This window comes from Diceros bicornis, chromosome 17 (genome assembly GCF_020826845.1).
Source record: "Diceros bicornis minor isolate mBicDic1 chromosome 17, mDicBic1.mat.cur, whole genome shotgun sequence".
Lineage (NCBI taxonomy): Eukaryota > Metazoa > Chordata > Mammalia > Perissodactyla > Rhinocerotidae > Diceros > Diceros bicornis.
Genome location: NC_080756.1, coordinates 37,652,614 through 37,679,672, shown reverse-complemented (window position 1 = coordinate 37,679,672; position 27,059 = coordinate 37,652,614). Strand labels below are relative to the sequence as shown.

General features: G+C 38.0%; 1 protein-coding gene across 1 annotated transcript in view; it reads left to right on the top strand.

Annotated features, from left to right (window-relative positions):
• The first annotated feature begins 1,357 nt into the window (after positions 1-1,357).
• IRAG2 (inositol 1,4,5-triphosphate receptor associated 2) overlaps positions 1,358-27,059 on the top strand; it is a 94,618-nt gene continuing 68,916 nt past the window's right edge. The window contains 10 exon segments of the mRNA XM_058558639.1: positions 1,358-1,922; positions 3,126-3,239; positions 10,884-11,064; positions 13,657-13,736; positions 13,825-13,903; positions 15,023-15,181; positions 18,306-18,423; positions 20,415-20,465; positions 23,643-23,720; positions 26,418-26,474. Of these exon segments, the coding sequence (XP_058414622.1) occupies positions 1,358-1,922; positions 3,126-3,239; positions 10,884-11,064; positions 13,657-13,736; positions 13,825-13,903; positions 15,023-15,181; positions 18,306-18,423; positions 20,415-20,465; positions 23,643-23,720; positions 26,418-26,474 (1,482 nt within the window).

The following is a 27,059-nucleotide window of genomic DNA, read 5'->3' as shown; positions in this document are numbered from 1 at the left end:
AAATATGCAGTACAGTTATACATCCTAGGAGAGACAAAAAGAGTTGAGGCTAGTGAGTGTACACTGATTCCAAAATTACAATAGAGAAATGTGTTTTAGGCTTAGCATTGAAAGATAAGCCTTGAATAGATGGAAAGGGGGGTATTGTCCAGTGACAATATAAAGGTTTGGAGATGACCGTTACCTCAAATGGTAAAGAATTCTGGTGGTGGAAACTTCATTGGTTAGATCTAGTGGCCATCATCTTGAGGTAAAATAAAGCCAGATTGAGAGGATTTTGAGTATCTTCTTCTTCTCAGTCTTTCTAAATACCCCTTCCAGTTAGCTCTTTTAAAATTTATGTACCTTTTGTTCATTTTCTATTAGGGGACTTTTAAAAAAGATCTACAAATGGAAATTTTTGTTGATGTCCTAAAAATCATAGCTTTCAAACTCTTTGTAACTATTCAACTATGTATTTGTACTTATTCAATTTATTGTAACTCTTTGCCCAGATTAATTTAAATTTTACCAGTTGAGGCAAAGTTTTGGATTTATTTCCAAATTCCTTAATTACTATCTTATAAGAAGTGAGATCATGCTTTTTGTTGAAGGTCATGTATGCTGCCATTAAATAAAATTATACTGGAGTCAGACACTCTTTGGCTCAAATCTTAGAGATGTGACCATTAGCAAGTTACTCTTTGTCTATAAGCCTCAGTTTTGTTGTCTGTAAAAAGGGGATATTTCTACATATTTGACAGGGTTTGTGTGAAGCTTAGACATAAAACATGTAAAGTGCTTAATATAGGGCATATTTAGTAAGTTCTCAATAGATGAGAACCAGAACAGGTACTCAAATGGCAGCTGTTAGCCTCATCATCACCATCGTCTTCATATTTGATATATAAATGGAAAGCAGTATGGTTGGGAGTCCAGCCTCTGGAGTAGGACTGCCTGGGTTCAGATCTGGGCTCTGGCACTTATCTGGGGTGACTTTGGGTGGGTCTCATTTTCTCTCTTTGCCTGAAAATGGACATAGTAGTAATGCTTATCTCATAGAGTTGTTCTGAGGATGAAGTGAGTTGATACATATAAAGAACTTAGTACCATGCGTGGCACATAAGTACTTTATATATGTTAGCTGTTAGTATTTTCTAGAAATTTGAGTGCTGAAGTTAAACACATGGAAAGTTGTTTAAAGCAATTGTTTAAAGACAGGTGTTTAAGGATATCTTATCTTGATCCCTCCAAAGTTGGTTTAGGAATAAATAGCCTATTGCTAAATTATTGTTAGGACAATGCTAACTTTAAAAAACTTGTCTAATTTTGCCTGTACTTCAGCCACTTCATCTGTACAGGTGGAAGAAAGTCAACAATGGCCTCTGCCGGGAAGGTAACTGAGAAGCGGCATAACCCAGTGGAGAGCATTTGTAGAAAAATCAGAGCCATCCAAAAGAGAGAAGAGGTTTCAAATCCCGTTCGACAGATTATCAAATACCAATCTAGCAGTTTTGATAGTCCGCAGACTAACGCCAAGAAAGAGTTTGAAGAGGTACTGAAGAAAATGGCGGCTGCTTACATTCCCACACCCAACACTCACTTCTCAAGTTCTGAGAAAGATAATGTCTTCATTTCATCTCCTCAAATAGAGTCTCCAAGAACCTCCTCCATCTCTCATCTCAGCTCTCCTGAGAATGCAACATACTCTGTTATCCTCACAAGTTCTGAAAACATCTCAAGGCCGAGATCCCAGAATTATACATCTTTGATATCACAGATCAGAAAAGGGGGGCTGTTCTCTAACAAGGATTTGAATAACTATTGCAGTGAAAACAGTTTTAGTACCTTAACACTTGACTTTGATTTTACCTCTGATCAAAGCTCTGAACTTTTTACTCCTCAGGATTCAGTGGTGAAAAAATTATCTCTGAATGAAGATGGTAAATATTCATCTTTTAATGTTTGTTCTTCCAGTAAAGCAGTAAGCATATCACTTTCAGAATACCTGAACTAAAAAAACCCAATCCGCGTTATTAAAGCTGGATGGAAGCATCCGTCTTTCCCTTTTTAAGTATGTTTGTTATTTTTTTCCTCACTTAAAAGAAAATCTTATGTGTGAAATATAAGTATTTTCTATGCTTTCAATTTAAAACCTGATAGAAATTCTGGATTGTAGTTACAACCATGATCATTGGTATTTCTCTATTGACCTGAAAACAAACTTTTTCCAGGCCAAATTAGAATGTCATGATGGGAATACATTGATATACAGGAGATAAAATTCATATAGTTCCCAGGTGCCTTACTGAAAACTACCATTTTAGCGTTTTCTTGTGTGAAAGTAAAACATGTAAGAAAGTGTGGGTTCCATTGGAAAGCCAATAAGGAAGGTCAGGGGAGAATTTAAATTCTGCAGACCAATTTCAGCTGAAATTTTGGGAACTCTATTTAGGGTTTTGCTTATAGAGTCTCATAGGTGATAGGCACCGAAAAACAAAGCAATGTAAAATGACACATTTTCTGTATAGCTAGTTTTTGCTTTCCCTCTTTTTTTTTTTTTTCTGTTTTGGTAAGGAAGATCAGCCCTGAGCCAACATCCGTTGCCAATCTTCCTCTTTTTTGCTGAGGAAGATTAGCCCCGAGCTAACATCCGTACCCATCTTCCTCTATTTTGTATATGGGATGCCGCCACAGCATGGCTTGATGAGCGGTGTGTAGGTCCACGCTTGGGATATGAACCCACAAACCCTGGGCTGCTGTAGCGGAGCGCGTGAACCCAACCACTACACCACTGGGCTGGCCCATTCCTCTATTTTTCTTTAAAATATTTCTATTTGTGTTATACTAGTTACTTTTTTCACAGAGTGCTTTCAATATTACGGGGCAAAAAAGCTCATTTCTCTCTCCTTCATCTCTCCTTTTTTTCTACTTTTATAAAACATAAATTAAAAAGAAAAATGAATAATAAGAGACCTTTCAAGACCACTTTTTTGCTTGGTCTATTGAAGTTAAACAACCAGTATTGTGGCTGCTGTTTATTTAAAAAATGTATTCTTTGTTAAAATTAAAACCAAGAAAAAATTAGCAGTTAATCATTGTAGCACAGAAAAGCATCTAGATTTGCAAACTTTTTCTTCTAATAGGATGGAAATTAGGAACCAATGATGGCAAGGAACATGTAAACTATAGCATTAACAGGACCTGTGAAGAAGAGTTCTTCACAAGTATTATTCATGCATGTGATGCAAAATGCAGAGGTAAGTTTAAAATTATCTGCTCAAGTGTTTTGTGGTACTTCTCAAGTCATCTGTACTTTCTATTGTGAGAGGAAGGGAAATGGTTTATGTGTGGTACTCTGTGTATCTGTGTCTACACACGTGGTGGATGCAACCTAATTTGGGAGTAAGGATGGCTATTTAGGTGTTGGTTATGTGTTTATAATTTCTTTGTACCTATTTTGCATATTTTACCAGTGTCTTGAATGATTTTATGAGCTGATCACCTGCTTTACCAGCCTCCCATCATTGACTGGAACTACTTAGATGTCATGGGTGTTGCCTCACCAGAAATATATACTTCAAATGTGTAAAACCACTATACCAGTTTAGCTCAAAATTTTTAGTTAATTTTAGATTTTCACTTCTGTTTTTTTTTAGAGATGTGTTCTTTTTTAAAATTTCTGCAAGTAATTTTCAGTGCATAAATGACTCATGCTCGTTGTAATAAAATTAATAATACGTAGATAAGCAAAAAGAAAGGAAAAATCATCAGTTAGCCTATTTCCCTGAGTAACCATTGTTAGTGATTTGTCATATAACCTTCCACAATTTCCTGTGTCAATATGGTTTTGTGTTTTGCTGTTAGTGCCATCGAGTTGATTCTGACTCCTATTGACCCTGTGTACAGCACAGCTGAACCCTGACCAATCTTTTTGCGCCATCCTCTCACTTTCCGGCACTATATCAGACAATGCTCCGCTGCTCTTCATAGAGTTTTCATGGCCGATCATTTTGGAAGTGGGTGGCCAGGTCCTTCTTCCTAGTCTATCTTAGTCTGGAAGCTCTGCTGAAACGTGTCCACCGTGGGTGATTCTGCTGGCATTTGAAATCCTGGTGGCACAGCTTTCAGCATCACAGCAACATTTGGCTGCCACAGTATGACAACTGACAGACGGGTGGTGTGGGTCCCTGATCAGGAAATGAACCCAGGCTGTAGGTTGGGTAAGAGTGCCGAATCTTAACCACTAGGCCACCAGGGCTGGCTGGTTTTCTTTTATTTGGATTAATTTTTTTTTTAATTATAGAACACTTCAAACATGTACAGACATAGAATAGTATGATGAACCCTTATATTTGTGTCATAACCAATTATGTCTCATTTTTAACCCCACTCCTTTTCCTCTCCTCCACTCTGGATTATTTTGAGACAAATCCAAGACATTACATTATTTCATCTGTAAATATTTCAGTACATATTTCTAAAAGGTAAAGACTGATTTCAAACACAACTACAATGTTATTATCATGACTAAAAATGTAACATAATTTCTTAATATCAAGTATCTTGTCAGTATTCAAAATTTCTCATTTGTGTGAAAAATTCATTTTTTCTTAAATAGTTTAATTGTTCAAATCAATATCCAAAGAAGGTTTGTTCATTGTAATCAGTTGTCTGGCTTATGTCTATGTTCCCTTTCTATCTCTCTTTTTTTGTGTTTTAAGTTATTTGTTAATGAAACTGGTACTTTTATGTCATAGAGTTTTCCCCAATCTGAATTTTGGTGATTGTGGGCTTGTAGAAATGTTTGACCTTTTCTATGTATCCTATATTTAGAGGTTTGATCGGATAAAAGTTTTGTTTATTTTATTGGCAAGATTTCTACGTAGACGGTGTTATATATTTTTATCTGAAGGCAAAACTGTTGATGATGAAAGCCTAGATCTGTTTTTTCATTAGGTGTTGCAAATGGTGATAGTCTATCATTCCTTCCTAATTTATCAGCTGGAATAGTCTATACAGAGAAACTCTACTCTGTTTCATCTACTATTTGGCTGTCCTGAATCTTGTTTCCCGAAGGAGAGACAAGATAAAAGCTTTTTTTTTAAAAGTTTATTTTATTGAGGTCACATTGTTTTATAACATTGTGTAAATTTCAGGTGTAGGCATCTGTATAGACTAGGAAAAAAGCTTGATTGTTTCTGATCACTTGAGAGCAAGTTGGAGATATTGTGCCTCTTTACCCCAAGTACATCAGTGTAGATTTTCTTTGAAGAGGGACATTTGCTTGCATGACCACAGAACAGTGATCAAAATCAGGATATTTGACATTGATACAATACTATGATCTAATTCAAAATTTTATATTCAAATTGTCAATTGTCCCAGTAATATACTTTATAGTTTTTTTGTTTCCTGGTCTAGGATCCAATTCTCAATTACGCTTTGTATTTAGTGGTCACATCCCTTTAGTCTCTTTAAATCTGGAACAGTTCCTCAGATTCCTTGTCTTTTATGACCTTGAAGTTTTTGAAGAGTGTATGCCAGTAACTTTGTAGAATGTCTGATATTTCCTCTTGATTATTCAGGTTATACATTTTCCACGGCATGCTACAGAAGTGATGTTGTATTCCTCTCAATATATCAGGATTTTTAACTTTGATCACTTGATTGGTGTGGTGTCTGCTAAGTTGTCTCATTGTAAAGTTACTATTTTTCCTTTATAATTAATGAGTAATTTATGGGAAGAAACTTGGATTCTACGTAAATATCCTATTCCTAAACAAACTTTCACTTAGTAGTTTTAGCATCTGTGATATTGTGATTTATAATAAGAAATATATTTGTTCTTTGTCCCGTTTCTGGCACAGAGCTCCTAAACCCATTGGAATTTCCTAAGTGATGAGAGCAATAAAGTGTCTTTTGTTATGGTAATAAGTGACTTTTGGAAAGCACCTAAGAATGGGGGCTGGTTGCTAAAGGATCCAACCATGTGATTCGAGGGTTGGAACTTGCAGTCTTCTCCCCTCCACCCCCAACCTCTGAGCAAGGGAGAAGGGCTAGAGGTTGAGTTCAATTACCAAAGGCCAATAATTTAACCAATCATGCCTAGGTAATGAAGCCTCCATAAAAACCCAAAAGGACAGGGTTTGGAGAGCTTCCAGGTTGGTGAACATGTGGAGATTTGGAAAGAGTGGCATGCCAGGGCGAGCATGGAAATTTTGTGCCCTTTCCGCATCCCTTGCCCTAGGCATCTCTTCCATCTGGCTGTTCTTGAGTTATATTCTTTTATAATAAACTGGTGATCTAGTAAGTAAAATGTTTCTCTGAGTTCTGTGAGCTGCTCTAGCAAATTACTTGAATTCAAGGAAGGAGTCATGGGAACCTTCAATCTATAGCTGGTGGGTCAGAAGCACAGGTGACAACCTGGACTTGCAATTGGCATCTGAAGGCGGAGGTGGGGGTTGGGTGGGTGTCAGTCTTGTAGGACAGAGCCATTAACCTGTGGGATCTGACACTATCACCAGGTGGATAGTGTCAGAATTGAGTAGAATTGTGGGACACCCAGCTGGTATCCGAGAATTGCTTGGATGCGTGGGGGAGAAAACTCACAGATTGGAATTGGTGATCAGAAACATAGCATCCATTGATATTTCTTGCCTGAGTCAATTATTACTATGATGGTTGCCAAATAGGAATTTTTCTGTCTCCATCATTCCTTCTATATTTATTACTTGCCAATCTACCATAAGAGTTTTACCTTCTCCCTATTAACTGTTAATTTCACTATGAATCTCTGGATTCTTCTTATGTTTAGCGATTTATAATCTGTTACTATCATTATTTATTTTGATGCTCAAATTGTCCCAGAGTTGGCCAGCACGATATTCTTCAGACTGACTCCTGTGTCTGTTTGGTATGTCCCCATCTTTCTTTGAGCACTTCATTACTTCCTGGTACAACTAGATGTCCCAGGTACTAATAATTTTGACACGTCTCCATCATTTTTAATAGCTTCCTTGTTTTCTCTGATATTGTAAAAGTCTCTAGGCTTATCTTGTACATTTCCTGCCCCAACCTTGGAATCAGCTATTTCTTCCAGATAGATGGAAGATCCATGGCTCCTTTTGATGGGAAGTAATATGTAGAGACCACAATCTGGGGGCAAGGGATAGTGGTTGTTTTTAGTCTTTTCAGTGGTCAGACATAGGAAGTACTTCCATTTTTTGAAGATAAAATACACTGAGTTCATCGCCTTTCTTCCAATGCAAATTCAGTACTATAGGGGTTTTATTTATCTCTTCTATATCTGTATCTCCTTTCTTACCCAGAGAAAATGCTGGTTCTCAGTGACACCAATATAAATGTTCATTTGCTGTATTCTACAATACACACACACACACACACACACAACAGCTTCGGAATAACAATACCCACACTACTTGTATTATTTCTCTGTTGCTGAATTACCGCAAACGTGGCAGCTTAAAACAACACACAGTTATTACCTCACAACTTCTGTGGATCTGGAGTCCAGGCACGGCTTAGCTGGGTCCTCTGCTAAGGAACTCACAAGGCTGCAATCAAAGTGTTGGCCAGGGCAGCTGTTTCATCTGTGGCTCAACTGGGAAATGACCTGCTTTTGGTGGCAGAATTTAGCTCCTTGTGGTTATAGGACTGAGGGCTTCAGATTCTTGCTGCTGTCGGCTGGAGGCTTCCCTGCTTTTTGCCAGTTGGGCCTCTCCACATGGGCAGCCCATACATGGCACTTTGCTTCTTCAAAGCCAGCAAGGGAGTGAGCAACACCAGCAAGACAGCCTCTGTGATCTTATGTAACTTAATCATGCAGTCACCTACATGTATATCCCATCACCTTTGCCATCTTTCACTGGTTAGAAGCAAGTCACAGGTCAGGTACACACTCCAGGACAGGAGACTACACAAGGGTATTGTCGGGGGAAGAGGTGGAATCTCCCTCTGCCCTTTTCTTTAAGGTTTTTATGGCTGGCCAAATAATTAACAAGACAGGTTAGCAGGAGAAAATAATACCAAGTTTAATAACATGTATACATGGGAGAAAGCAGGGACACTGCGTTTTTCAACACAATAGCAGAAATTTTCGTCTTAAATATCATGTTCAGCCAACGACAAAGGAGGATGTTGGAGGTGGGGGGAGTCAGTTATAGGAGATTATCACTAAAGCACAGTAAACAAGAGTAAGGTTATTATGCAGATTTAAGGCCTCACCTTTCACATTGATAAGCCCCTAGAAATGAGGCCATCCCCCCCTCTTCCCAAAACAGAGAGGGAGATACCTTTACAAATGGAGATTTCCCTTATAAATGTAAATGATTGTCTGGCAACTCTTCGCAGGGCCATCCAGAGAATGTGGCCAGAGAGACAGAACTTCCAATAAGATGGGCTTGTTGGTGCCTTTCCTATTGTAACATTTATCCTACGTTATCTTTACAGCCATCATGATAGATCTGTTCCAGGAAGGAGCTACCATGTCAAATTTTTTAGGCAGTTAGTGAGGGAGGTCAAATGTCCCTAGAGAAAACAACCAAGGTAAAGAGATAGATTTCAGGGTGGCCAAATCTTGATCTCCCCACAGTATAAACATCAGGAGGCAGGGATCATAAGGGGCACCCTAGAGTCTGTCCTCGTCACTACCACAATATGATTGCTAAAAATGGTTTAAGATCTTTTTGGTCGTTCTTTTTTTTTTTTTTTTTTAAGCATATGTAGTTTTTTTTTTTTAAAGATTTTATTTGTTTATTTTTTCCCCCCAAAGCCACAGTAGGTAGTTGTATGTCATAGCTGGACATCCTTCTAGTTGCTGTATGTGGGACGCGGCCTCAGCATGGCTGGAGAAGCGGTGTGTCGGTGCGCGCCAGGGTTCCGAACCCGGGCCGCCAGCAGCAGAGCGTGCGCACTTAACCACTAAGCCACGGGGCAGGCCCTTGGTCATTCTTTTTTTCTGAAGATATATATAACATGTTCCCTAAGTAAGCGTGGGAATGTTTCCAGACTTGTTTTGTAATCTGCTTTTTGTCAATAATTTTGAGTACTTGTCTGTGTCAATAAATTTTCTTTGTAGACTATACTTTTTTGGATGTAGCATTTAACCAATCTGTCTCAAGTGGATATTATTGTTTTCTCTATTATAAACAACATCATAATGAACATTCTTGTAGCAAAACATTTGCATGCACTCTTAAATATATTGTTAGAATGACTAGGGCTTATTTATTCCCGGAAATCCTCTCTGCTTGGATAGGATTTAAGGAAATATTTCCCTGAAGAAAATAAGGAAGCTCCACTGAAAGGAGACAGGAGATGTATTAATCAGAGTTATCCAGAGATACAGAACAAATAGTGTGCATATGTGTGTGTGTGTGTGTGTGTGATATGTATAAAGAGATTTATTATAAGGAATAGGCTCACGTGATTTTGGAGGCAGGCAAGTCTCAAGATCTGCAGGATGAGTCAGCAAGCTGGAGACGCAGAGAGCCAATGCTTTAATTCCAGTCTGAGTCCAAAGGCCTGAGAATGAGGAGAGCTGATGGTGTAGTTCGTGTCCAGAGCCCCATAGGCTCAAGGCTGAGGAAGAGCTGCTGCTTCTGTTCAAGTCGGAAGGCAGGAAAAAAGTCGATGCCCCAGGCGGAAGGCAGCAGGCAGGAAGAATTTTCTCTCATTTGGGAAGGGTCTGCCTTTTTGCTCTATTCAGGCCTACCCACTTTAGGGAGGGCAAACTGTGTTACTCAGTATATCAATTTAAATGTTAATCTCATTCAAAAACACCCTCACAGAAGCACCCAGAATAATGCTAGACCAAATATCTAGGCGCTCTGTGGCCCAGTCAAGTTGACACGTAAAAAAGCCTTGACAGGAGACCTTTCCAATTTTGAGGTATGTAATAGCAGGTTTAGAGTTTTTGTGGAGGAAAATGAGATAAAGGTTAGCTTTCCAGCTCTCTTTCCAATTCTACTACAAATAAGGAATACAAATTATCTCTCTAAATAATTTTATTAATAATTTTATTTCCCTTTCCAACACTTCCTAACACAGCCAAATGACATTTTACACTAAATTAATACTTTCTGTAAAGTTATTCAGGCTCCTTTACAACTATCCCCTCGTTCTAATTACTAGACTTATTCTTTTCTTATATCATGGTCTATAGTTACCTGCTTGAGAGAAGAATCTTTACTCCTGCATCCATCCTGTCAACCATCTACTTACTTTTTCTTCTCTGCCTTAAGCAGTTAGCTCAAGGCAGGCCTCAGTTAAAAGTAAAAGAGATGTCTTATGCTTAAAGAAGATTGGTGTGTCAATTACTAACATAGTCTGGATGATTTTAATTTCTGAATGTGATGGTAGTACTGACTGTATCTAAGAATGACCTTTCCACCCCCACCCACCCCCAAAAGCATCAGACTACTTACTTGAGACTGAAATTTCATCTAGATCAGAGGAAAAACTTTCTTCACTGAATGCTTTTTAAGGAAGGAATGACAGACAAAAATAAATTGGCATTTTGATCACCTCCCACAAGTTATTATTGACTACATATGTGATCCATATTTAAACCTCACAACAGCTCTGTATGGTAGGTTTCATCATCCCCATCTCACAGATAAGGAAACTGAGACTCAAAGAGGTTAAGAAATTTTCGCAAAGCCACAAGCTGATAGATTTCAGAGCCAAGATTTCACATCAGGTCCATTAGACTCCAATCCAAAGCTGGTGCTCTTTCCACTCTATCCTGCCAACTTAACAGGACTGCTGGGTTATATGGCATGTTTCCAGGGCCCAAGGGACCAGAAATAATTAAGCATGTCACTTTTAAAAGATAATCCTTCTCTATCTTTCAAAACTAACTTGCCTTTCTTCTTCCTAAGGCTCAGTAGGAGTTGCCACAATAATAGATTACCTGAGACAAAGAGCAGGTCAAGATTCTGAAGATGGTGTCCTTGAGGAGCTGTGGAACACGCTTGATCCTGAAAAGAGAGACCTGAATGTGGATATGGAAACTTTCCATGCCATCAGGAGAGAATGGATGGCCTACCATAGAAACAAACGGTAATCATAGTCCTAGCAGGATGCCTTTTCAGGTTCTGTTTTAACAATTGATTACAATTAATGCTAATCACTGTTTCCTGTATTGATGGAAATACTATAATCCAACACTTGAGCATGCACTGGAATCACCTAAGCGATATTATACCTGATTGTTGCGCCCCCACCAGCATGATGCAGTAGGTCTGGGGTGAAGCCTGATTATTTGTAGTTCTAACACGTTTCCAGGTGAAACTGATGATGAGGGAGATGTAATGGGCACACTTTGAGAACCTATTATGTTAATTGTGTTAATTCCCATAACACTCATTTATTGTAATTAGGGGGCAGCACATATTATTATGTTCTTACAAAGAATTGAGTTGGCATAGGAGTCAAGCAAATTATTGCTACCAAATCTCCAATGCATTTAATCTCAGAGTAAACTCCCTTTTAAGGTTAGTGGGGGATGTTTAGGCAGTGAGTGTAATTTGGAAGCCTAGAATATAGGGAGGCTTAAAGGGAAAAGGGAAAGATAGTGGGATAGAAAAAAAAGTGAAAAAGAAAGGCATCCATGATCTCAGGTGCTCCTAGCAGACGCTGGAGAAGAGTTACCTTCTTTCACAGGAAGTCTAATTCCTGTGGCTTTTATTCAGCCACCAATCTCCAGCTATCAGCTGATATTTACTAGGGATTTGCTTATAGAAAACTTCAAACCCAAGGAGTGGCAAAACTCACTGGATTTCATATAGGGTTAGGATGTATAGATGACTTAAAAAATATGACTGAAATGTTCACTATTAATCATGAAGCAAGATAACATGAGTTAATTGTAAAGATAAGGTAAATATATAAGGAAATCTAATCTTACTAATGATCAAAAAAATGCAAATAAAGAGAACATACCATTTTTGCCCATCAGTTTAACAAAGATTTAAAAGAATGCCTCTATCGAGTGTTGTCAGGGCAGGTGGAGAAATAAGCTGTCTCATACGTTGTTGGTAGTAGTGCAGGTTGGCACAGTTTTTTTCAAGAGCAATTTACGAGTGTGTATCAAATCCTTAAAAATATGCAATCTATTTGAGCTAGTAACGTAACTTCAAGAAAAATAACCAATCGTAACTCTAATATATATGCGTAGAATGTTTATGGTAGTGATAAATATAAGCAACCTACATATTTAAAAAGAGATGGTTAAGGGCCAGCCCTGGTGGCCTAGTGGTAAAGTTTGGCACACTCTGCTTTGGTGGCCTGGGTTCGGTTCCCGGGCATGGACCTACACCACTCGTCTGTCAGTGTTCGTGCTGTGGTGGCAGCTCACATACAAAAAGAGGAAGCCTGGCAATAGATGATAGCTCAAGGTGAATCTTGCACAGCAAAAAATTAAAAATAAAAATAGAGGGTTGGACAAATTATAATACTTCCATACACTAGAATACTAAATAGTCACTCAAAATTATAATTTGATAAATATTTGACAAGAGAAATATTTATATGTATTTATTTCAAATAATAGGCCATAGATCCATATAGGTAGTGTAATCCCATATTTGTCAAGAACTAAAAATATACATAGGAAAAAGTTGAGAAAAATATATTCCAAAATGATTGCTTCTGCATGATGGTTTTAACTTTTTGCTCTCTTTTCTTATGAATGTTCTCATTTTTCTAAAATATTTTACTATATAATAGGAATATAAGTAATCCATATATAAGATAGAGTGAGGGCAGAAGAAAAAAACTTTAATTTTTACAACAAATGAAAAGGAAAAGAAAAAATATGGGAAGTATAAATACAAAATATAAGAACAGAAACTCAGAAATAGTGATGGGTGTGTATCTAGGAATAGTAAGAATGATGTATGAATTACTCTGCTCAGCTACCTTCTGACAGACATCTCACATTGAAAGACAGTGAGATGTAAGACAAATGTGGAGAATTTTATGGCTGCCCCAGAAAGATAATCTAAGGATTTGGCATTTAGAAAGATTAAATAACAAAACTTAAATCATAGTGTAGAGACTCTTGGAAAAGAAATGGTTGAAATTTTAACATGTTTATTTTGGGGGTTAGAGCCAGGGTTTGGGGACTGGACAGAGGTCTGTACAGGGGGTTCCCCAATTTTCATGAGTAAAATGCTCAAAGTACAGTTAGTCTGGGGTCAACTTGGTTTTCCATGGGAAAGGGAAAAGAACACCATCAGTGTGTCCCAAAGTATTAGTTGTTCATGCCTTTTCCTTCCCAATCCTTTAAGGTACATGGTCTTGCACCTCCAGGTGTCCACTTATCACTCCAGACTCTGTGGACTTCCTAATCCATTGAGACCTCCCATCCCTAATCGTAGCTGCTGTACATCATCACCTATTTCTGCATGCACATTTTCCTTTTTGTGCTAGATTAAAAGGTTAGGGAAGGTGGAGGTAATGCCTTATGTTTCTTTTCTATTACCCTGTCTAAGCACAGTGTTGGGCTCCAAATAGTTGCTGAATGAATAGATGGTTTTAAAATTCAGAAAGAACTACCTGAATAGGGAAGTACAGAGCACATCTGAAAAATTAGCTAGGATTTGGTCTGGCAAAGAGTCCGTGCCCTTTGGTTTTGTTTTTTGGCTACAGGGAAGGAGTGGATAGTGGATCAAATGACAGCATTGAGGATTCTGTTTTTGGACAGGACAGCATAAAATCAGGCGGAACAAGTATATGTGTGTTTCTTTGGGATTGTTCTGCCACTAATGTGGTGTGGAGAAATGGATTTTTCATAAGACTCTCTTGTATGTGTTTCAGCTAAGATGATGGCAGATATAACAGAGTCTGCATCAGGGAGCTTCGAGGCTTTAGGTGGAGACATGTCTAAAGGAGTCTTGTAAGCATTCTTGTAATGCTCTCTCAAGGACCTCAACTTTGATTATTTATTTCATAGATCTCCCTATTTTACTTATGATAAAGTCATTTAGCTCTTTTGTGTGTCTGTGTGGTAGAGCTAACATAATTTATTTTGAACTCTTAACTGTTCTATCCCAATTGCATTAGAACTAGTTTCACTAGGAACACAAATTATATAAGACCAATATTGCATAAAGTAACATTTTCTCACTCATGAAACCCTTTTCCTTCAGTGACTTCATGTGTTTTCATGGAAAACAAGTTCCATTTAAAGTAGAGTTATGACATTGACCTTAAGGTCTTTGGGGGATTATTTTTAAAGCACTTCTTTAGTACATACTTTTCCATATCGATGAGAAAAGCTGTTTTCTGCTAAATGTGTGAATTTTAGATATTAAAGAGAGGTGATTCTGTCTCTCCCTTATTTTATCTTTGCTGCTGCAGGTTTACCCGTGCAAAAAGGTGGAGTAGGAACCATGTCCCCAACCTGTCCTAAGCACTGGGATAAGATGACAAAGGGGAGGAGGAGGCCGGGGACCCCAGGAAACACGCAGTCTAGACTCTCAAAGGGTTTATGATCTAATATCAAGGGCAAGAGTGACACCAACATTAACAAGCTGTAGAAAATATTAGGAAAGATGAGCACTAAATTGTGAACTGCATGCTACGAAGCCCCTTGAAATTGTTTCCTAGTTTAAAGGCCTATTAAAACCTGCCAGGCTCCCTTGACTAAAAGAGTAATGTGTCACTTTATTTCAGGATCTCCCATAACCCAGGCAGGAATAGGAACTCTTCAGTGTAGACAGACGTAAATGTTAGGAGTGAAGTGGAAGGGAATAAACACAGCTATGGAAGGTGACTGCATGACTGGCAGATGCTGAATACCTGGCAATTTTGGAAAGATCTTTGATGCTGTTGTAATAAAGACTTGAATAAATATTTATTGTATAAATGAACTACATTTATGAAGATGGAAGAGGGTAAAGTAGAAAATCTCACGGGAATATTTAAGCCCGTTTGGGCTTAACGATATGCTTTATTTTGATTGGAAGGGATTAGAGATGTGGAAGATTTTTCACATTCATTCTTTCACCTGCAGAGAGGTGTCTGGTTTGATTACCTATATAACAGACCTGCATTTCAATAAGCAGAAATTGGAGGAGGAAAATAATAAGTTTAAATTGGCATTAGAAACCTTGGAAGAAGCTAACAGCCAGTTATCAGAGGATTGTACTGAGTTGCGCCTTCAGATAAAAAGGTGAGCCACAGTGGGGTACTGCATGCTGGGAGCTTACAGTTCTTTTTTCTTAAATTTGTTTTTTTATTGAGATATAATTCACATAGCATAAAATTCATCCTTCAGAAGTGTACAATTCAGTGTTTTGTAGTATATTCACAAGGTTGTACAACCTCCACCACAATCTAATTCCAGAATATTTTCATCACTCTGAAAAGAAATCCCATACTGATTAGCAGTTATTTCCCGTTTCCATCTCCCCTCAGCCCCTGGCAACTGCTAATCTACTTTCTGTCTCTATGGATTTGCCTATTCTGGACATTTCATATAAAAGGAATCATACAATATGTGACCTTTGTGTCTGGCTTCTTTCATTTAGCGTAATGTTTTCAAGGCTCATCCTTATTGTAGCGTATATCACTACCTCATTCCTTTTTTATGGCTGAATTATATTCTGTTGTGTGGATATACCCCATTTTGTTTATCCATTCTTCAGAGGATGGACGTTTGGATTGTGTCCACTTTTTGGTTCTTATGAATACTGCTGCTTTGAACATTTATGTACAAGTTTTTGTGTAGACATATGTTTTTAGTTCTCTTGAGTATACACCTAGGAGTGGAATGCTGGGTAGTAACCTATACTTAGCATTTTGAGGAACTGCCAAACTGTATTCCAAAGCAGCTGTACCATTTTACATCCCCACCAGCAATGTTTGTCAGTTCTTTTCTAGCAATGCTTTTCTCTGTGTCATTCAAGGTAGTGTTGTCTACATAAGACCAAAATACCCATGGGCCAAGTGTGGATCTATCCAAAGAATTCTGTGGTTTGGCTAAACTCTATGCAAAGCCCCATGCTAAGTATTATAAGAGATTCATTAATGAGTCAGATTTAAAATGTGCCTTCAGGGTACCTATAGCCTAGAACGGTGATGAGAAAATTTGTGACCTTAGCTTAAGATAGAAAGAGATAAAGGACCTAGGAGACACACCAGATAAAGTGTCAAACACCAGTAAGATGCGTTGTGGGGAGATGCTTGGGCATCAGGAAAAAAGCAGCAAGGTTCTCACAAAGTGTGCCTTTACGACTGTTGTAGGTGCTAAAATTCTGAACAGAAAAGGTCTAAGTTAACTTGAAAAGACAGTAGAGCATCTGACCGTGGATTCCTATCCTCATAATTTTTGATCAGCCAGTCCAGTCTCCAAGCCAATCTATAAAATTAAAATATATTTGCTTACCTCAAGCTCTCTCCATTCCACAATTGGCTTATTTATTATCTATTTGAAATATAATAATTCAAAGTTTCTTTAAAAAAACTATGCCTTGGGATGAATGTGCCAGTCAGGGCTTTTGGTTGCAAGAACTAGAAGCCGACTGTGGTTGCTGGAGCTGACTCTGGTCAGCTGAAATAAGCTGAAATTTGACTTATTTGACTGAAGCAGCGAAGAAATATATTAGAAGGGAATTGGTAACTCACAGAATGGACAGAAAGGCCAGAGAATCTGGATGTGCAGCCAGAATGCCAGTGTCTACAGAATTAAGCTTTTGTGTCCTCTCTTTTCTCCTTCCCCTAATTCTTCAGGAAGAGCCTCCGTTTCCTGTCAGCGCTCACAGCCTATTTTTGGTATCGTGCGGTTGTCCCGTCATAGTAGAATTTGCCTTCTGTCTTAACCGTGCCCTTGTTAATGGGAGGAACTGTGTCTTATCTGTCCTGGCTACCCTAGTGCTTAGTAGAATGTCTACCATAGAATGGCACTCCCATCCTTCCAGTTGCCTGCAAGCCAGAAATCTTTCTCTCCTTTTTCTTCCTCAGCCTTCACTTCTAAATCAAATAGCAAGTGCTGTTAATTTTACCGACCTTATATCTCTCAGAGTTACTTCTTTCCATTCCTACGTCTGCCACTTAGTTCAAGTCAGCATCACCTTTCACCTGGATCACTACAGCAGTGTCCTAGTTAGATTCCCTGCCTTTTCCCAGACTTGTGCCACACCAGCAGGAATGCTCTTCCTAAACGTCAGTCTGACCACATCATGCCCAGGCTTTAAAGACTTCGGTGTCACTATCACATTCAGGATAAAATCCTAATTCCTTCATTTGGTTTGGAAAGCACTTCATGGTGGATCTCTCTTGCCTTATCTCTACTTCCCACTTTTCATTCTAGGCTCTGACAATATTTAAGTGTTTGCAGCCCCTCAATGAGCTTCTGTTCTCTTTCCCTCTTTCTCATTATCTGAGCTATCTGCCTTTTACACTTGTCTCCAGAACTTGGCTTCACTCCAGCCTTGGTTCTTATCACACAGTATGGTAATTATGATTATCTGTTTACCCTGCCAGACTATAAACTCCAGGAGGGTAGAGTTCTCATGACTGGGTTCACTCTTATTTCTTCAATGCCTAGCATAATGCCTAGCACAGAGTTGGAGCTCAATAAATATTCATTGAATGATCAATGTAATTCCTTAGTAAGGAAAAAATTGTACCTTCTTGAGACCCTGCTCAGAAAACAGTTTATAATCTAGTGGGAGTACAAACAGGTAATTTCATGATATGGATTACCATAATACGTTTAATAGGCTTCCTTTTGCTGGCCATTTAGGTTGTTCCCAATGCTCAGTTATTGTAAACAATGCTATAATAGACTTTTTAAATAAAATATATCATATAGAGACTATTTGCAATTATTTATTTGTTTAGTTATCTCCCTCGCTAGCATGTAACCTCTATAAAGGCAAGGACCATGTCTCTTTTGTCCACCATCATAGGCCCCCTTGCAGGGTATAGCACCTGAAACATGGTATTATTCAATAAATACTTGTGGAATTGCATTAACTAATATTACATCTTATTAGTAGAAGGAAAGAACCATGTGATTCCGCCAATGATGGATTTCAATGGGAGTCTCCAAATTTTATCTTCAGGAATACGTTTGTTTCCTTCTATCCTTTTTCCCCACCACATTCCCCCCAAATCCCTTCCTTTTCCAAGGACTGTGAAAGATCATGGGTATATTTTTACTATTGTTGGCATCTGGTTTAAGTTTTCAGTGGTTTTCAACTTGGGTCCAAAAATAGTCCTTGGCTTTACTTAGTATCTTTGACAGTTATATTTGAGGTTTTGTTCATTGCCTTCTCCCCCCACCCTCACAGTGCCCGCCAGGCTATTATGAGAACAAATCTGTTAAAAGAAGAACTGGAGGAACTGAAAATTAGTATGGATGCTTCAGAAGAGCAGAAGACCATGATTGTAGCCCAGAACAAACAATTAGTGAGTCATCCAAGTGCTTTGAAATTGGCATATAGTTTACATAGCTGAAATCCAATAGGGTTTATTTGGAGGCAAAAATCAGAAGTCAGTAGGCTGATGAATTGGTAACACCTTAGAAAAGTAAAGGCAGGTAGGATAAAAAAACTGTTTTCTTTTCAACCAAGATTAAAATTCTTTACAAATTATTCATATTCACGATGGTTTGTGAAGATCTAGAAGATCTCTGGTGCGCCTCTTGAAGTTGATGGGTGAATTCGTAAATACCTGATGCTAAAAACCACTTGCATTTTCTAAAAAAAAATTCTTTTTCAAACTTTCACCTTTTTCTCAGGTTTAAAAAAAACTGTTCTCTCAGTACTTAGGTTACTAAGAAGCTGCATAAATCAATCCTTACACTAAATAAGCACAGGCTTGTAATTTTTAGAGCAAAACATTGTTTAGACTAAGCTTTAACTCAATCACCAGAGAAGTAATCATTTTTATTGAGAATGCTAAACTATTATCTAGAGCTTTAGTAATAATCTTCAAAATCCTGGTATATTCCAGCAGTATTAGCTTTGCTAATGATGGTGGAGATCAGCTGAAAGTCCTTCAGACTAATTTAGTTTTAAGTCTGTAAGTCGTCAGGAGACTTGAGCTCCAGGCCTGTGTCACTCATTTGTGACCTCCCACAACCAACACTTAGCTCTTGCCTCAATAGTAAATTGTGGGGACTAGACTCATTGAGTGTCAGTGACTCTGCAAGTCTCTATGGGTGCATTACAGCAAAGACTCAGTTTGGGGCCACTGAAGAGCTTCTGCATGGAGGCAATGTGAAAAAATGATCAAGAGCCCCCCCTTGGGAGTCAGCCTACCTGCATTCAAGTCCTGACTCTGAAGGCTGTGTAACTTTAGGCAAACCATGTAACCTCTTTAAGCCTCAGTGTCCTCATATGCAAAATGGAGATGACAGTACTACCTACCCTAGGGCTGGGAGGGTTAAATGAGTTAATGCATGTAAAGCAGTCAATGTCCCATTTCCTGATAGGGCAAATAATGTTAGCTGCTATTATTAAAGAGACAGAGTCCTAGATAATACAATCCTAATCCTTTGCACTTTATATCATTTTACAATTTCAAAAGGATTTTTAATGTTTCACTTCATTGGTCATCATAGAAATTCTGTGAGGTAGAAACAGACATCGCTATTCTTCATTAAAAAATTACTAGAGTTATAGGTAAAATCCAGAGATACTTTTTGATTATTCAAAGTCAATTGTCTAATAGATGATAGAGCTAGAATTGAACTCAGGTCTTCTGATTCCAATTATGTGGTGTGTGTTCCTTCATTCTTGTTCCAATGACATCCTAGCCTGAGATATTTTCCCTTTTATTTTTATATTCTAAAGATAATACCTGTTCACTCTGTAAAAATAAGGGAATGCATATTAACAAAGAAAAAGAAATCTCACAAAATCCTTACCCTGTCCTATCCACACACAACATTTACTTTTAAAATTTTGGCATATATCCTGTCCTGGAATATTTTTTCTTCTGATGGTTCTGAATTTGGGGCTCTTAATTATAACATAGTTTTTGATGTTCATATGTTCTGGTAATGTTGAATCTGGACTATCCACAGCTGCAAGTAGAAAGCTAGAACCCTTTGTGATTTCAAGGTGCTGTTTAAATAGATGAGTTCACACTACTGTCATAAGTGTATGGTGGTAAAGTAGCAAGGAAAGAAGCCAGGCTGTTCCTTTTTTGTTAATCTAATTGTCATAATTAGATTGAATCAAGGACCAGAGTAACTTCTCATAGATCTCAAGAAACTGGAAGCCAAAGGCTTAACCCCATAATGAGAATATTTTCAGACAAGGCTCGTTGTGATATGTCAATGCCATATTTAAAGTTGATAAAGGCAAAGAATGTTGATAGCCTTGGAGGTAAAAATATGATATTATCATAAAGTTCTAAAATACTTCTTAATTACTTTTCTCTTAATGAATCAGAAGACAGAAAACCGGGCCCTGATTCTTAAGATTCGGATTCTCCAAGAAGAGGTATGTTGAAATCATTAAACACAGGCTCAGATAGACCTATGGAAATCATACAGTCGTGGGTCCTGAGCCTGGGTTAAATAGCAATCAGGTGAATATTCAGGCTTTTGTGGGCGAAAAACCAGGTTGCTTTGTCAAATGACAAGTGAGGCAAAGTGGATGGGACTCTCACATCTGAACAGAAGTACATTATTGCCTTTGTAATTATTTGTGGAAGAAATGGGATTTAAGAAATTCAGATTTAAGATGAAATGAAATTAACCTATCTAAAAAGTATACAAATCAAGAAGTATAGACATTATCTAATTATTTTCCATTATTCCACTGAAGTAGGTGGCAAAAGTCTTGAGTCTAAGACCCAGATCTTAAATTCTCTGAAAGTCTGACCTTGGAAAAACCATTTATCTTCTTTGGGTTAATAATACCTATTCCCTACAGTTCCTTTGGAGATTAAGATAATGCACGTGAAGCCATTTGGTTAACCATAATGTACCTCATTTATGTTAGGAAATATTAGTAAAATCTCTAAAAAAGGGAATAATTCTATGCAATATATTTTTTAAGCCACAGAATTAAAGCATTGAAAGAACAAGTAATGAAGCTACTAGTAAGTTACTATTTTGGAGGGAAATTCTCTATATGTACCTTTTGAATGCTAAGTATTATGCACAATTTTTTATTTGGGCTTTATGTAAGTTTATCAGAGGTATTTCCAAATATATATTATCCAATAAAAAATATATTATCCAAAATATGGGCCAATTGGACATTAAAAAAATTTCACTGTGGGTTGGAAAGGAACAATTAAAGATTGGAAAAAAACTGCTACATTAGATTCAGATATGTTGTATCTACAAGCCAGGTTTTTGTGAAATGAGTGCTTTACCATTAAGCTCCCAATGTAAGATATTTTCTCCTTATACTTAAGATGATTGACCAGCATCAAAGAATTGTACCAAGCCAATTTAGAATTGAGATAGAGGAAGGAGATTTAGAACACTTCATCATGAGATGGCATTGCAATTATTGATTTACATTAGAAAAGGCATATAGATGTCACTGCTAGCTAAGGTTCCTTTAGGAGTTAAAAATCTGATGCATTGTGAAGAGTAGCAGCTCAATGGTTTGGGTGTTATTCAGTCTCATTCATTCATTTATTTAACACATATTCATTGGGAGACCTCTATGTGCTAGGCACTAGTCTAGGTGTTGAGGATACAAGCTTAAGCAAAATAGCCCATGTGGAACTGGCATGTTAGATGGTGTGGAGAAAAGAAAAGCAGAAAACAGAATTGTAGGGGGATGCAATTTAAACTAGAGTGGTTAGGAAAAGTAGCATTATGAAGTTAATCATTTGGTTAAAAACTGGAAAGGAGGTTTATCAGTGGAAGAGCCTTTCAGGCAGAAGAAACAGCCAACTCAAAGTCCTCAGGCTGTAGCCTGTCTGCTACTTTTGAGGGACAGCAAGGCCAGCCTGGCTGGAGCAGAGGGAACAAGTAGCAAGAGGTGTGGCAGAGAGCTGCAGGGAGCCAGACCCACACGTCTTATGTAAGCATTGTATGGACTCTGCCTATTTACACTGAATGAGATGGGAGCTGTTGGACGGTTTTTTTTACTTTTTTGGTGAGGAAGATTAGCCCTGAGCTAACATCTGTTGCCAATCCTCCTCTTTTTGCTGAGGAAGATTGGCCCTGGGCTAACATCTGTGCCCATCTTCCTCTACTTTATATGTGAGACGCCTGCCACAGCATGGCTTGATAAGCGCTGCGTAGGTCCACGCGTGGGATCTGAACCTGTGAACCCCAGGCTGCCAAAGCAGAGCACGCAAACTTAACCACTACGCCAGCAGGCTGGCCCCTGTTGGATGGTTTTGAGCAGAAGAGTAACATGATCCAATTTCTATTTTAACAAGATAACTCTGGCTGCTGGGTTTAGAATCGACTGTAGTAGTGCAAGGGGAGAAGCAGAGAGATCAATTAGGGGGCCTGGTAATCACCCAGGCAAAAGCTGATGGAGGTTTAGACTAAAGCAGTAGCAGTAGAGGTGGAGAGAAGTGTTCAGATCGGCAAAAGCTTTATAACATATCCAAAGGTATTTATTATATATTCAGGTCATATGGAAGTTCTCATCTGATTCTTTCTCATGTCTCAGTGCAATACAAAGCAAAGTCATCAGCTGAGAGTGAGGATGTTGGAGGAGGTATTGGACGTTCAAGGAAAGAGGAGGAATGAAGGACTTGGCAAATGTTTTGTAAAGGACTTGATAGTAAATATTTTTAGGCCTGCCTGGCAAAAGGCCTTTGTTGCAACCACTCACTTCTGCCATTGTAGTGTGAAAGCAGCCATAGATAATATGAAAACAAATGGGCACAGCTGTGTTCTAATAAAACTTTATGTACAAAACCAGGTGGTCAACTAGAGTTGGCCTGTGGGAGTGGGGTGGGGAAGTTGGTGTAGTTTTCAAATCCCTAATTTAGGCAAATGGCCATGTGAATGGAGTAGGATTATATGATGTGATCACCAGTAAACATTGAGGTTAAAGGTTATGAATTGAACGTGTGACCTGTTGGTTCATTTGTATTTTTCTTGAACAGTGTTTATCTGAAAGGGTGTTGGCATGGAGTGGGTGGCAAGCTGAAATTAAGCAAATGCTAAGAAGTAGGGGAGAGGCAAAGCAATTGAAGGGGTGTGGAAGAGAGTGATTATAATGACTGATCATGGAAGAATTTAAGCCAAGTAAAGAGGGGACTGAGTTCATGTGAAGGTGGAAGGATAATGAGAAGGTGGTAGGATCAATGGATTACAGGCTCCGATGCGGATTGAAGGTTTGTTGGTGCTCAAAGAAGTAATCCCGAAAGACAAGAAGTGATGGTTGAAGAATGAGATGCTTGCAATTAAGATAATGGAGGTGTCATAGTTGCTGGTAATAATGAGTTTGAAGGTTGTGACTAGGGAGTGAGTGGCCGAGATGAAATGGAAGATAAGAAGGGACTACTGAGAGTGTTCCTGGATGGTCATGTTAAAACATCATGTTATTTTTGGATAGAGTCTTAAGTTTTGTCCCTTAGTTTAAAATGTATTACGATGTTAATGATGAAAATACCATTTCCTAAAAAAGACTTTGTGATGTTCTTCTAATTTTTTGGTCTAAATCTAAGAATACTATCTTCTTTTACATTAGAATACTAAGAACATTATGGATATATATAAATTGGAAAAGAAGATAGAGGAATTGTCTAAAACTGAGACAGAGCACCAAGTAAGCACTTCCCAAATACTGGTAAAATATTTTCTTTCATCAAACCAATGTTACTCTATGAAGGTGTATCTGAGTCATTGATGCAATAACCTTTGGTTATAAATCTTGAAATTTGTCCTCCTCAAGATGTCTGAATTATATAAAAGGCAATTTCTATTTTTTTTTTTTACTATAACAGCTTTACTGATTTACACGTGCTGTTAAATTCACTCACTTGAAGTATACAAGTCAGTGGTTTTTAGTATGTTCACAGAGTTGTACAACCATCACCAAAACCAATTTTAAAACATTTTTATCAACCCAAAAGAAATCCCTTTAGCAGTCACTCTCCATTCTCCCCACCCCCCACCAACCCCAACCCTAGACAACCACTAATCTAATCTACTTTCTGTCTCTATAGATTTACCTGTTCTGGACATTTCATATAAATGGAATCATATACATTGTGTGGTCTTTTGTGACTGGCTTCTTTCACTGAGCATAATGTTTTCAAGGTTCATCCATGCCGTAGCATGTATCAAAACTTTTTTTTTTAATAATTTTATTTATTTATTTTTTTTCCCCCAAAGCCCCAGTAGATAGTTGCGTGTCATAACTGCACATCCTTCCAGTTGCTGCATGTGGGACGCGGCCTCAGCATGGCCGGAGAAGTGGTGCGTCGGTGTGCGCCCGGGATCTGAACCCGGCCGCCAGCAGCAGAGCGCGTGCACTTAACTGCTAAGCCACGGGGCCGGCCCTGTATCAATAATTCATTTCCTTTTATTGCTGAATAATATTCCATTGTATGGATATACCACATTTTGTTTATTCATTCATTAGTTGATGGACATTTGGGCTGTTTCTACTTTTTTACTATTATGAATAATGCTGCTATGAACATTTGGGTACAAGTTTTTTTGTGTACATATGTTTTAATTTCTTTTGAGAATATACCTGGGGGGAATTACTGGGTCATATGATAACTCTGTTTAACCTTTTGAGGAACTGCCAGACTGTTTTCCAAAGTGGCTGCACCATTTTACATTTCCACCAGCTGTGTATGAGGGTTCAAATTTCTCCACATCCTTGCCAATACTTGTTTTTATTTATATTTTTTTATTATAGTGGCAATTTCTAACTTAACAGTATCTGATTTTATAAATCCATGTCAGGGAAGATTTCAGCCATTGTACCTTCTTAACACAGAAAATGAGGAGAGATGGGAAAAATCTATCCTTGATTGAATTAAGGGATGATACCTTACAAAAATGATTTTTATCTATTTTGCATTTAAAAAGTCTGTATTTAGTATATATTTTTGTTATATCTGCCATACATCCTCATCAGGAGATAAAAGACGGCTATTAATAAATTTAGGAATTTGTGTCATGCTTATTGTCATCTCTAATGGTTTATTTGAGCGAGATTTTTTGTTGTAGTATCTGTTTGAAATGATGAAATTTCATGTCTGTATGTGGAATTTTTAAGTTTCCCAGCAGACACCCAAATTCCATGTGTGTATATACATATAGCAATTATAATTTATACATTAAAATTAATTTAATTCTAGGAATGGTTGTCTTCTGAAAACACAACTGTCATAAACTAGTAGAAAGAGCCAGAAGACATGGGTTCAAATACTGTCTTCTCTACTTAAAAGCTTTATAACCTCAAGCAAGTAGTTAACCTCTTTAAGTCTTAATTTTCTCATCTACTAAATGGGTATGATATTTTCTGCCTAATCCACAAGCTTGTTGGAAATTCAAATGAGATGATTATGTTAAAATACCTTTAGAACTATAAATGGGTATCAAATATATGATTATGATAATGATTCTACTTTTGACTATGATGATTATTTTTCTAGGTTTTCAACTCATTGTACATATTTATCAATTATATTGTATTTAGAAGCCAATGCCAGCAAGCTTGCTTTTGTTTTGAATAAACTGATATATCCTTAATATTCACTTTGCTAAAAGAAATCTTGAACATTTTTAAACTTTTTTTTTTTTTTTTTTGTGAGGAGATCAGCCCTGTGCTAACATCTGCCAATCCTCCTCTTTTTTCACTGAGGAAGACTGGCCCTGGGCTAACATCCGTGTCCATCCTCCTCCACTTTATATGGGACGCCGCCACAGCATGGCCTGACAAACGGTGCATCGGTGCTCCCCCGGGATCCGAACCGGTGAACCCCGGGCCGCGGCAGCGCAGTGTGCGCACTTAACCCCTTGTGCCACTGGGCTGGCCCCCAAACGTTTTTAAAAGAAGAGCCTTCTATATGTCCACATGGAGTCTGTGTTCATGTACTATCTAGATTTTCATTTTCACCAAGAAAATGCAGACTCTGCGTTTGTCCTCTTATTAAATGAAGAGGACATTATGTCCTCTTATTAAATGAAGTGTGAGATAGTGGGAAGTGCACTTGGCTGGAGCTGGAGACTCATGTTCTAGGCTCAGTTCTGTCACTTACTGTGTGTGACATTGGGCAAGTCTCCGAATAGTGCTGAGCTTCGATTTCCTCGTTGGTAAAGTGGGGACAATGACCTCGGCCTCTAGGGTTGTTCTGAGTCTGATATGAAAGTTCCTTATAAGGTGAAAAACACATGCATGTTAAAGGTGCTGCAGAAACATGTCTCTCTGTTGGAATGATTTTGTGACACTGTCTTTTACCAAAGCAATGTTCCAATGGCCTTCCCTAAATTTGTTTCTTTTCAGATGCAGTTACACACTTACGAGAACAGTTTACTTAGTAAAGATGCGAGTCTGAGGAAGGTTGGTACTGTCCCTTCCCATGAAGTCCTGTGGGATTGGCTAGCTCTCTACAAATCATAAAGGAGATGGTCATTTGTTTAACTTCACCCCTGTTAAAATATCTGATTCTAAAATTCTGTCACAAGCATTTCCTTTATAGTACTTATAAAGATGTTCTTCTGAATGAAGAATACTGATTTCTCTATCTGGGATTAGTTTTCACGTATCTTCTCTCAATTCTGGCAGTGCATTTATGCAACAAATATCACTGTGTATTTACCAGTCACTGGCTAGATACTGGTGATGCAGTTTTACTTCATAATAACACCACTGAGTGTGTAGTCATTCATTTTGGAGAAGAAGAAGAATATATCCCCAAATTATTTTCTTCCTAGCTTGATGGATTGATTTGGTTGATTGATTGAGAGATCGATAAATAGATAGGTATCTTTCTACTTATCCTTGTATCCTGTGATCAAATCCTTTCTGGTAACAAAGGATGCTGGCTACAGAAATGTTGATTATGGTGGCTTTAAGGGACACAAGAAGCACACAGCTTAAGTTAATAAAGTTCCACATTCCAGACAGGGAAGTGAAGAAAGAGCA